The sequence below is a fragment of the Lepidochelys olivacea genome, assembly GCF_965140295.1.
Source record: "Lepidochelys olivacea isolate rLepOli2 genome assembly, chromosome: 1".
In the NCBI taxonomy this organism is placed as follows: Eukaryota; Metazoa; Chordata; order Testudines; family Cheloniidae; genus Lepidochelys; species Lepidochelys olivacea.
In genome coordinates, this window is record NC_140411.1 from 56,151,441 (window position 1) to 56,163,935 (window position 12,495).

Consider the following 12,495-nt stretch of genomic DNA (forward strand, 5'->3'; position numbering starts at 1 on the left):
CTAGGCAGGCAAGAGATGAGGATAGCTAGCAGTCCTTCCGCACCGTCTGCTGCCAGCCAAAGATGTAAAAGATAGATGGAGTGGATCAAAACAAGAAATAGACCAGATTTGTTTTGTACTCATTTGCTTCCCCCCTCCCCCATCTAGGGGACTCATTCCTCTAGGTCACACTGCAGTCACTCACAGAGAAGGTGCAGCGAGGTAAATCTAGCCATGTATCAATCAGAGGCCAGACTAACCTCCTTGTTCCAATAAGAACAATAACTTAGGTGCACCATTTCTTATTGGAACCCTCCGTGAAGTCCTGCCTGAAATACTCCTTGATGTAAAGCCACCCCCTTTGTTGATTTTAGCTCCCTGAAGCCAACCCTGTAAGCCATGTCGTCAGTCGCCCCTCCCTCCGTCAGAGCAATGGCAGACAATCGTTCCGCATTTTTTTTCTGTGCGGACGCCATACCAAGGCAAGCATGGAGGCCGTTCAGCTCACTTTGGCAATTAGGAGCACATTAAACACCACACGCATTATCCAGCAGTATATGCAGCACCAGAACCTGGCAGAGCGATTCTGGGCGAGTAGGTGTTAGCTGACGGCCAAGGATGTTTGGTGAGGTGCCAGCTATGCCCGTTTATACCATCCGTGACTTTAACCGCTAGGACGCACTGTCCCTTCGCGGCGGGCAGCCCGGGCTAGGCTGACGGATGCCCCAAGGTCCTAACCACCCGTGACTTTAACTGCTAGAGCTCAGAGCTCCTTCGCAGCGGGCAGTCAATACTGACTGACAGGTGCCCCAATGGCAGCACTAAGAGCCTCTCCACACCCGTGACTTTAACTGCTAGAGCTCAGAGCTCCTTCGCAGCGGGCAGCCAGGATTGACTGACAGGTGCCCCAAGAGTTTGCCCCGTGGAGGCGGCACAACTCAACGCTAGGCTCTTAGTACTCTCACCTAATGGCCAGGCTTTAGAGCCAAAACGGCTGAGGTTCTTTAATTGTGTTGGCTGCTTTACAGTAAACCAGAGAAAACAAGTCAGGCTTATGCATAAATGGTTACCAAAATTTATTAAGCTAGATTCTAATCATGTGGTTACAAAATTGCTAGTGCCTACTTATTTAAATGTAGAGATGTTACACACACAAACAAGTTACAAAACTGAAGCCACAATCCCAAAGAAAGAAAAACAAAGTATAGAGCTCTATTTCAAAATATGTGTACACTAAAGATAGGAGATCAGGTGTGGGTGCTTCTTACCCTCCTTGCATCTCTCGATTCCAGCGGTGCCAAGCCAGGATCGGTCACTCAATTCCACGGAAAGACGAATAAGGGACAAGGCGTAGGGACCCTCTTACCTGCAGAAGCCTTGGGAGGCTGTCACTTATCTGACCAGCAGATAGATAGTGAAAAGCACTCAAAAATCATGGTGCTGTAGGTCCCCTACTTATACCTCTGTACTCCTTTATTCTCTTTCTCCTTTCTTATGCCAAATTGAGGCTGGTCTGTCGGGGTGACGCCAATTTCGCAAGAGTAGTTTACACTTGCAAAGGAGAGAAACAATAAGTGTCGACTACTGGACATTTCTTTTATCAGGGTAAATATTTTCCCAACTAGGATGTTGGTGTGTGTGCATCACGCTATTTAGTAGGGGCTAACAGCCATGTCTGTCACAGGGCCTCTGCCTGCTGTGAGCTTAATCGTTGTATCTGTTCCCAGAGGCACATTGTAGCAGCACACCTGTGCTTTCACAGCTTCAAAGGCTGTGCTGGAATATATGTTAAGTGCCCTGTTCCTGCTTCCTCCTGTGTTTCCAGCAATGCTGGTCTGAGAGGGGGGGGCTGACTGTCTGGCTACAGTAGGTGACGTCAGCACGGTCGCGGGAGTGATCAGGACATGGACACAGATTTCTCTGAAAGCATGGGCCCTGGCAATGCATGCATCATGGTGCTAATGGAGTAGATTCATGCTGTGGAATGCCAATTCTGGGTTTGGGAAACAAGCACAGACTGGTAGGTCCGCATAGTGTTGCAGGTCTGGGACGATTCCCAGTGGCTGCGAAACTTTCGCATGCGTAAGGGCACTTTCATGGAACTTTGTGACTTGCTTTCCCGTGACCCGAAGCGCATGAATACCAAGATGAGAGCAGCCCTCACAGTTGAGAAGCGAGTGGCGATAGCCCTGTGGAAGCTTGCAACGCCAGACAGCTACCGGTCAGTTGGGAATCAATTTGGAGTGGGCAAATCTACTGTGGGGGCTGCTGTGATGCAAGTAGCCCACGCAATCAAAGATCTGCTGATATCAAGGGTAGTGACCTGGGGAAATGTGCAGGTCATAGTGGATGGCTTTGCTGCAGTGGGATTCCCTAACTGTGGTAGGGATATGGGTTCCGTCTATGGCCCCATCTTGGCACCGGAGCACCAAGCCTGCGAGTACATAAACCGCAAGGGGTACTTTTCAATACTGCTGCAAGCTCTGGTGGATCACAAGGGACGTTTCACCAACATCAACGTGGGATGGCTGGGAAAGGTACATGATGCTCGCATCTTCAGGAACTCTGGTCTGTTTCAAAAGCTGCAGGAAGGGACTTTATTCCCAGACCAGAAAATAACTGTTGGGGATGTTGAAATGCCTATAGTTAACCTTGGGGACCCAGCCTACCCCTTAATGCCATGGCTCATGAAGCTGTACACAGGCAGCCTGGACAGTAGTCAGGAGCTGTTCAACTACAGGCTGAGCAAGTGCAGAATGGTGGTAGAATGTGCATTTGGACGTTTAAAAGCACGCTGGCGCAGTTTACTGACTCACTTAGACCTCAGCGAAACCAATATTCCCACTGTTATTACTGCTTGCTGTGTGCTCCACAATATCTGTGAGAGTAAGGGGGAGACGTTTATGGCGGGGTGAGAGGTTGAGGCAAATCGCCTGGCTGCTGGTTACGCGCAGCCAGACACCAGGATGGTTAGAAGAGCACAGGAGGGCGCGGTACCCATCAGAGAAGCTTTGAAAACCAGTTTCATGACTGGCCAGGCTACGGTGTGAAAGTTCTGTTTGTTTCTCCTTGATGAAACCCCCTGCCCCTTGGTTCACTCTACTTCCCTGTAAGCTAACCACCCTCCCCTCCTCCCTTCGATCACCGCTTGCAGAGGCAATAAAGTCATTGTTGCTTCACATTCATGCATTCTTTATTCATTCATCACACAAATAGGGGGATGACTACCAAGGTAGCCCAGGAGGGGTGGTGGAGGAGGGAAGGAAAATGCCACACAGCACTTTAAAAGCTTACAACTTTAAAATTTATTGAATGCCAGCCTTCTTTGTTTTGGGCAATCCTCTGTGGCGGAGTGGCTGGTTGGCCGGAGGCCCCCCCACTGCGTTCTTGGGCATCTGGGTGTGGAGGCTATGGAACTTGGGGAGGAGGGCGGTTGGTTACACAGGGGCTGTAGTGGCAGTCTGTGCTCCAGCTGCTTTTGCTGCAGCTCAACCATACACTGGAGCATACTGGTTTGATCCTCCAGCAGCCTCGGCATTGAATCCTGCCTCCTCGCATCACGCTGCCGCCACATTTGAGCTTCAGCCCTGTCTTCAGCCCGCCACCTCTCCTCCCGGTCATTTTGTGCTTTCTTGCACTCTGACATTATTTGCCTCCATGCATTTGTCTGTGTTCTGTCAGTGTGGGAGGTCAGCATGAGCTCAGAGAGCATTTCATCACAAGTGTGTTTTTTTTATTTTTCTAATCTTCACTAGCCTCTGGGAAGGAGAAGATCCTGTGATCATTGGAAACACATGCAGCTGGTAGAGGGAAAAAAAAAAAAGACAGCGGTATTTAAAAAGACACATTTTATAAATCAGTGGCTACACTCTTTCAGGGTAAATCTTGCTGTTAACATTACATACATAGCACATGGGCTTTCGTTACAAGGTCACATTTTGCCTCCCCCCACCGCGTGGCTACCCCCTCAACCCTCTCCTCTCCCCTCCCTGTGGCTAACAGCGGGGAACATTTCTGTTCAGCCACAGGCAAACAGCCCAGCAGGAATGAGCTCCTCTGAGTGTCCCCTGAAGAAAAGCACCCTATTTCAACCAGGTGACCATGAATGATATCTCACTCTCCTGAGGATAACACAGAGAGATAAAGAGCGGATGTTGTTTGAACGCCAGCAAACGTACACTGCAATGCTTTGTTGTACAATGATTCCCGAGTACGTGTTACTGGCCTGGAGTGGTAAAGTGTCCTACCATGAAGGACGCAATAAGGTTGCACTCCCTAGAAACCTTTTGCAAAGGCTTTGGGAGTACATCCAGGAGAGCCATGAATGCCAGGGCAAATTAATCCTTTCACATGCTTGCTTTTAAACCATGTATAGTATTTTAAAAGGTACACTTACCGGAGGTCCCCTCTCTGCCTGCCGGGTCCAGGAGACAGCCTTGGGTGGGTTCGGGGGGTACTGGCTCCAGGTCCAGGGTGAGAAACAGTTCCTGGCTGTCGGGAAAAGTGGTTTCTCCGCTTGCTTGCTGTGAGCTATCTACAACCTCCTCCTCCTCATCATCTTCTTCGTCCCCAAAACGTGCTTCCATGTTGCCTCCATCTCCATTGAAGGAGTCAAACAACACGGCTGGGGTAGTGGTGGCTGAACCCCCTAAAATGGCATGCAGCTCATCATAGAAGCAGCATGTTTGGGGCTCTGACCCGGAGTGGCCGTTCGCCTTTCTGGTTTTCTGGTAGGCTTGCCTCAGCTCCTTAAGTGTCACGCGGCACTGCTTTGGGTCCCTGTTATGGCTTCTGTCTTTCATGCCCTGGGAGATTTTGACAAAGGTTCTGGCATTTCGAAAACTGGAACGGAGTTCTGATAGCACGGATTCCTCTCCCCATACAGCGATCAGATCCCGTACCTCCCGTTCAGACCATGCTGGAGCTCTTTTGCGATTCTGGGACTCCATCATGGTCACCTGTGCTGATGAGCTCTGCATGGTCACCTGCAGCTTGCCACGCTAGCCAAACAGGAAATGAGATTCAAAAGTTTGCAGTTCTTTTCCTGTCTACCTGGCCAGTGCATCTGAGTTGAGAGTGCTGTCCAGAGCGGTCACAATGGACACTCTGGGATAGCTCCCGGAGGCCAATACCATCGAATTGTATCCACAGTACCCCAAATTTGAGCCGGCAAGGCCGATTTAAGCGCTAATCCACTTGTCAGGGGTGGAGTAAGGAAATCGATTTTAAGAGCCCTTTAAGTCGAAATAAAGGGCTTCATCGTGTGGACGGGTGCAGGTTTACATCTATTTAACGCTGCTAAATTCAACCTAAAGTCCTAGTGTAGACCAGGGCCTAGGCTTTAGAGCAGGGGAGGGCAAACTACGGCCTGCAGGCCGGATTCAGCCCGTCAGGGCTTTCAATCCAGCCTGCAGGATTTGCCAGCCCAGTGGTGCAGCGGGGCTAAGGCAGGTTCCCTGCCTGCCCTTGGCCCCGCACCGCTCCCAGAAGCGGCCGGCACCACGTCTCTGCGGTCCCTGGGGGAGGAGGGAGCAGAGGGCTCTGTGCGCTGCGCTCGCCCGAAGGCACCACCTCCCACAGCTCCCATTGGCTGGGAATGGGGAACCACAGCCAATGAGAGCTTCAGGAGTGGTACCTGCAGGAGAGGGCAGCGCGTGGCAGAGCTGCCTGCCCCGCCCCACCCCCAGGAGCCACTGCTGGACATGCTGACCGCTTCTAGGAGTGGCGTGGGGCTAGGGCAGGCTGCTACCCCAGATCCACTCCTGCACCCCGCATCCCAACCCCCTTCCCTGAGCCCCTGCCGCATCCTTCCTGCACCCCTAACCCCCTGCCCCAGCCCTACATTCATGGCCCTGCATACAATTTCCCCACTGAGATGTGGCCCTCGGGCCAAAAAGGTTGCGCACCCCTGCTTTAGAGAGATGTTGTGGGTTGTGTTGAGTTGTTGGTGGGTTATGTTGTGCTGGGAGAATTCTGTGCAGGTGGAGAATGAGGAATGTGTGCTGTGTTGAGAGGCCGTCTGTATTTGGGTTTAATGTGTATGCTTGTGCTCTTCTGGGAGAGTTGTGTTTGCTACTGGGTGTATCATTTGGGCCAGGTAATGCACCATCTGTGCAGTCTCCCTCATTCAACCAATGAAATTGTTTCATGCAAATTAGCTTTAGAGTAAAGCTGGTGTTTGGTTGAGTTACCGGAATGCTTACAAAAGGGAACTTATTCACTGAAATCAAGATTGGTTCATGAACAGAGAAACATAGATTAAATTTAGTGAATTTCTTTGCAGTGAATAAGTTTCTTGGTTGCAATATTTAATAATCATAGAATTTGTTCACCATAGTACACAAAGGAAGAAGTTTTGTACCATTTCAATGCTGTTAATATAATCTGGCACCTAAAGTATTGCTTGTGATTTATCTTGTTTCATTTCCCCGAAAAGATTTTTATGGTGGGAGGTTAGTCTCTTTATGCCAGTGCTTGTGCAGATCTTTAATATTGTACGGTAGGCCTGATCATCTTGTATTAATGTATGTAGTATTGTAGCCGTGATGCTCCCAGGAAATTAGAGACGCCAGGTGAGTGAGGTAACATATTTTATTGGATCAACTTCTTTCAGTAATAGAGACAAGCTTTTGAATTTACACTCTGTGTAAATTCAAAAGCTTGTGTCTCACCAACAGAAGTTGGCCAATAAAAGATATTACCTCACCCACCTTGTCTGTCATCTTGCATTAGGGTTGCCAGATGTCCAGTTTTTGACTGGAATGCCTGGTCAAAAAGGGACCCTGGAGGCTCCGGTCAGCACCGCTGACCAGGCCGTTAAAAGTCCTGTCAGTGGTGCAGTGGGGCTAAGGCAGGCTCCCTGCCTGTCCTGGCTCCACGCAGCTCCTGGAAGTGACCGGCATGTCCTTGCAGCCCCCAGGCACAGGTGTGATCAGGGAAGCTCTGCGTGCTGCCCCCGCCCCGAGTGCCACTGCCGCAGCTCCCATCAGCCAATGGGAACTCCGAGGGTGGCACCTTTGGGTGTGGGCACTATGCAGAGCCGCCTGCCCGCGTCTCTGCTTAGGGGCCGGACATGGCAGCCACTTCTGGGAGCAGCGCTAAGCCAAAGCAGGCAGGGAGCCTGCCTTAGCCCCGCTGCGCTGCCGACTGGGAGCCCCCTGAGGTAAGCGCCACCCAGCCGGAGCCCGCACCCCTAACCCCCTGCCCCAGGTTGGAACCCCATCCCCCACACAAACACCCTCCCAGAGCCGGCACCCCCTCCTGCACTCCAATCACCTGCCCCAGCCCTGAACTCCCTCCTGCAGCCAAACTCCCTCCTGGAGCCTGCTCCCCGAACTCGGAGCCCGCAGCCTGGTGCCCCCTTCCGCACCCTGAACCCCTCATTTCTGGCCCCACCCCGGAGCCTGCACTCCCAGCTGGAGCCTGCACCCCCTCCCACATTCCAGCCCCCTGTTCCAGCCCAATGAAAGTAAATGAGGATGTGGGAGAGTGAGTGACTGAGGGGGCGGGGCTGGAGTGACAAGTGGGGCAAGGGTGTTCGGTTTGTGCAAATTAGAAAGTTGGCAACCCTAGCTTGCATTGAGGCTATTTAGTATGATTTTTAAATTTTTACCATTGTATAGTTTTCCTTTATTATATCCTATGACTTACGTGAAGACATTCAGCAACTAATGGGTCCAACCTGTTGTATTAAAATGTATGTTTATTAGGTAAAATATAAAACACAGACATTAATGGTACATTACCACTCTGCATTTACAACATTTGTTTTCCTATTTGCAGCTGAAGTGCATGTTTGTGGATGGTTTCCTTGCGCTTACCAGTGTCTCCAGAAGAAGTCATCTTATGTTTTATTTTGTGTATATTCCTTCCCAGTATATGTTCCCTGAAAAAGCAGCATTTTTCTAACAACTTGGGGGAGGGAGGGGTAAAAATGACGGCTATGGTCTCTTTTTATGCTTTTTGTTTGTTTGTTTAAAATAAGTTGATCTTGAAACTTGTAAATTTCAAAGCTTTAAAATGTGATGAATCCTTAGTGCATTAAACTGAAATTAATTTTCAAGGGGTCAGAACGTGCTGCCATGACTCTTCATATGAGGAAACTAACAGACTGCCAGGAAATGTTCAGTAGCAATATAAAACTGAACCACAGAAAAGGCAGTCTCTCCCCCACCTCATTCTTTGAGGAGTCTAGGTGATAATCCTAGCAAACAGAACGCTTTTGTGTTTGGTTCAAGGGAAAAGTGCATGAAGTGCATAATTTTCCCAGCAGTTTGAGTGCTCTCACAGAAGTATTCTGTTTCCATGGTAACTATTAACTGGGAAATTGCTCTTCACTGATTTCCCCCTGACAGCTTAAAGTGCAACAGTGTTTGGTACTTCCCCCTTTTGCATTGGTGCTACGTTCCCATGATATGTTACTTTTGCTCTTTTATGCAGAGTTGACTTTTGAAAATAACCATTGTATTTTGCATAGCAGTACAGTATCTGCATACCCTCTGCTATAATTTATATGCTCAGCACATAATTTAAAAGTGATCTCCGGTATGTCAGATAACATACTAGGGCCTGAAAAACTGTGCCAGGTGCTAGACAAATCTCTTTATTATGTTGTCTGTGTAAGAGGTGCTCCTCCCTCTAATTTTTGTTGTTGTACATACTCTGTAAATTGCACAGCACTTTTCCATCGTGTGTGTTAGCAATGCACTACTGTACGCATTAGCAGTATCTTTGATTGTGCTTGCTTTCTGCTGAATTGATGTCTCTTGGAACTATTATATTAAATTCCACAGTTTATTTTAACAACAAAGTTCACGTGCATGCTGTTGTTCAAGAAAATATGCTTATTTAAAAAAATTTCAAGTGTAAGTGGCTTTATCTTAATGCTGTATACTGCTATGTGGAAGATGTTGGTTCATTTTCCAGTCTCCTGCTGCCTAGGAATCAGATTCTGTCACCCTTATTCATGTTGAAATCAGAGGGGCTACTTTCAAAATAAAGTAGTAGTCAACATAAGTAGGCTTGGAAGGGTTAAATTTTTATTGATAAATGTTGGTAAACATCTATTTCACAGTACACCACAACCCAACAAAAATATTTCTATCTATAATTGAATTTTACAAATAGACCAAGCAAGAAAAATGCTGCTTGAGAATTTATTAGTCAAAATACAGTGATTTAGGCTTTTTGAATTAGGCTCGTTACAAATGGACTAAAGAATGAATAGTAAAAACAGGTATGATATGTTCATTTGAGGATATTTACTTTGCATATTTTGATATCTGATGTTGACAAGTTTTCAGTGGTTTATAAAGCTTTAATATTTTGAATCTCAACATCTACTGTCATTAAATAATTGTCTGACCTCCCCATAATTTCACGCAACTGTGAAAATTTTACTAGATAAAAATGGGAAAAAGTGCTTTAAAATAAACATCAGTATTATCTGCTGAAATTGTAAAGATGTAAAAATCACATTCTTCCAAGCCTAAACATAAGTGCAGTATAATCTGGTTCTGGACGCAGATTTAAGCAGCTAATTTAAATCCCTTGGAAGGGAAAGAAATCCTTTGTTACACAACAGTCACTTCAAGAACAGCATTAATATATTTTGATGGAAGCCTAGCTATGAGGTGGGAAAAGGCTGTGTAATGTAGAAAGAGGGATTTTTAACTACTTTAAACAAGTTATCAGCTGAATGTCAATCTGGTGAACATAATAATGAGTAAGCAACAGGGTTTTAACTAACACACAAACTGATAGGATCCTTGTTTTAATAATTTTCCTCCTTATAATCAAATTATATTGTATAAGATAGATAAAACATTGCTGCCACCTAGAGGCTCATGCATATTTTGCTGCATGCAATGTGCAATGCTGTTATTTGAGAAGTTCACCCCAAATCCTCAGGTTTTACTGCATTAGGCTATGTTTTACTGAAATTATTTGATGATTGTGAGAATTCAAAGTGGGTCAGTTTGTTGTTCTGGCAGACAGTCACCAAGGACATATTGAGGGTAGAGTGGATTTAAAGCACATTGTTTTGGGAGGAGCATCACTCCTGACTGTAAAAAGAAAAGGAGTACTTGTGGCACCTTAGAGACTAACCAATTTATTTGAGCATGAGCTTTCGATTGGTTAGTCTCTAAGGTGCCACAAGTACTCCTTTTCTTTTTGCGAATACAGACTAACACGGCTGTTACTCTGACTCCTGACTGTGGTGACCACCCTGGAGAGATGATCATACGAAATGAGGACATTTGGAAAGAGTGAAGTTGCAGTGGGTGAATGGTTGCAGATGGATTCGGGGTTATGAATAAAAAGATTATGAATGTGGCTAGTGAACCCTGAGAGGAGAGGACTGCTGCATTTTTCCATTTCTTTGGTAACATAAATGGTAGCTGCCTTCTGACAGTTATTTTTGTATTTTCTTTTCAAAGGTAATTCTCTTTAGAGCAACTACATTTGCGTATTGTAGTGTGACTGTTCCTTTCAAATGTCCAAGCCTTTAAGATTGTAATAATAATACTGGCCTAAAATTTCAAAAGTGACTTGATCCTGAGTGTCTCAATTTTTAAGTCGTCAGCCTGAGACAGCTTTAAAGGGACTTTATTTTCTGAGAGCGTGGGCCTCCGTACTTCTGTAAATCAGGCCACATAAGGAGAGCATCTCAAAATTGAGTTTCCAGAATCACTGGTCATTTATGAAAATTTAAACTAGCATAAGTGAACAGGGTACAGTTAAGAACATTTTATAAAAATAACTTTAAAATCTCCATAAAAGATAGCCACAAATAAACAGTTCAGTCTAAATCTGATCAACTTTTAACCAGAAAGTAAACAAAAATTTCTTCAGAAATAGGGGAACTCAGATCAGTCATTAAGTGAAGGCAGCTTAGTTAAGCAAGCTGCCCACCACTGCAAAGAAATCTGCTGATTGAGCTCTGCATAACTACACCCGTTGGACTACATTCAGGGCCTTCCATGACTGTAGGACTGGATTTGCCCCAATATGCACATAGATACTGCCCACTCAGTGATTTTTCCATTTAATTGTCTGTGAGATTTACCTTAAGGGGGTGGAGTGGAGAGAAGGGGCAAGAGGATGTGGTGAAACACTGGAATGCGTTACCTAGGGAGGTGGTAGAATCTCCTTCCGTAGAAGTTTTTAAGGTCAGGCTTGACAAAGCCCTAACTGGGATGATTTAATTGGGGATTGGTCCTGCTTTGAGCAGGGGGTTGGACTAGATGACCTCCTGAGGTCCCTTCCAACCCTGATATTCTATGATGTGGGAACTGGCTAATACGTTTTTGAGGGTGTATGGAATTAGTAAATGACTCCTGACAGTGTGTTCTTAAATAGAAATTGCATCTGTTTTCCAGAAAATGGGTGAGTTAATGTGCCAGTTGTTTCTGGTTCCTCTGTTCTGGTGTTCTGTGGGTACAGCCTTTTTTTCATCTGTGAAAACTTGAGCTAAAGGCTGAGGCAGACTTCATTCTCACAATGAACTTCTTGAAAGGAAATGGCAGGCATATATTGAACTATGGAAGTGTGGATACCTGTGCCAGATAATCTATGATATAAATGCTAACTGAATATTTTAATAACTTGTTCCTACTTTCAAATACATGGGCTCACATTGCTGAGTAAAATTGATGAAGATGTGTGTGAGCTTAGTAGGTAATAATATCAGGTATATGGTGATGCAATTTAATTATCTGAGGGCAAGATTGCACTATTAGAAGTAGATAGAGCATTGATTGTTAAAATAGTGATATTTTCAAAAATCAGTACGTGCAAAATAAGTTGGAGATAATATAAAAAACTAATGTCCTTGGCACTTTTATTACAGTCAAAGACTAGAAATGAAAGCACAAGTTACAGGTGCTTTCATAGAAAAATTCCAACTGAGTCCTGGTGAAATGAACGTTCTTCGAGGCACAAGAGATGGCCCAATTACTGAGGTAACTCATAATACATTATAAGTTTTTTTTGTACTGAGTTAAAAACACAATCGTACATTATAGACCTTCCTATCACACCATTACTTTCCTTTTATATAGAATGAATTAATCTCTTAATGGAATGACGAGCTTCTGATAAATTTCGTGTATGTGTGTGAGGATATCATAATGAGTAAAAATAATCAGAGTAAAAATTTCTGTTCTAATTAATGACTTTGATGAGGGGCAGTAAAACTGATATTTTAATGTTGTATTTCTCCTCCACTATAAAAAGATTTTTTTTAAAGCCTCAAATTCTGTATTTTTAGTTTGTTAAAACTCTGTATTGACTAAGTAAAGAAACTGAACAGTTTGTGGTACTTTCAGATCGTGTAACACCACTGTTGTGTGTGTATATATTTTGCTTGGCTACTGCAATATTTAAAGTGTTTAAGTTGATTTAAAGTAGGACTTTCCCTCATTGTTTCATTTGTTGTTGTTTGAAATATTAGGTGCTGACTCACTTATTTTTAGTCACCTTCTAAACTAAGTTTTTAAACATATTGATATGTTT

At 45.3% G+C, this 12,495-nt stretch overlaps 1 protein-coding gene across 1 annotated transcript in view; it reads left to right on the forward strand.

The window, feature by feature from the left end:
* The window catches only part of COG6 (component of oligomeric golgi complex 6), a 110,046-nt gene that overhangs the window by 27,230 nt on the left and 70,321 nt on the right, over positions 1–12,495 (forward strand). Inside the window, exon 5 of the mRNA XM_084638651.1 lies at positions 11,831–11,942. Coding sequence (XP_084494777.1) covers positions 11,831–11,942 — 112 coding nt within the window. The remainder of the gene's footprint in view (positions 1–11,830; positions 11,943–12,495) is intronic.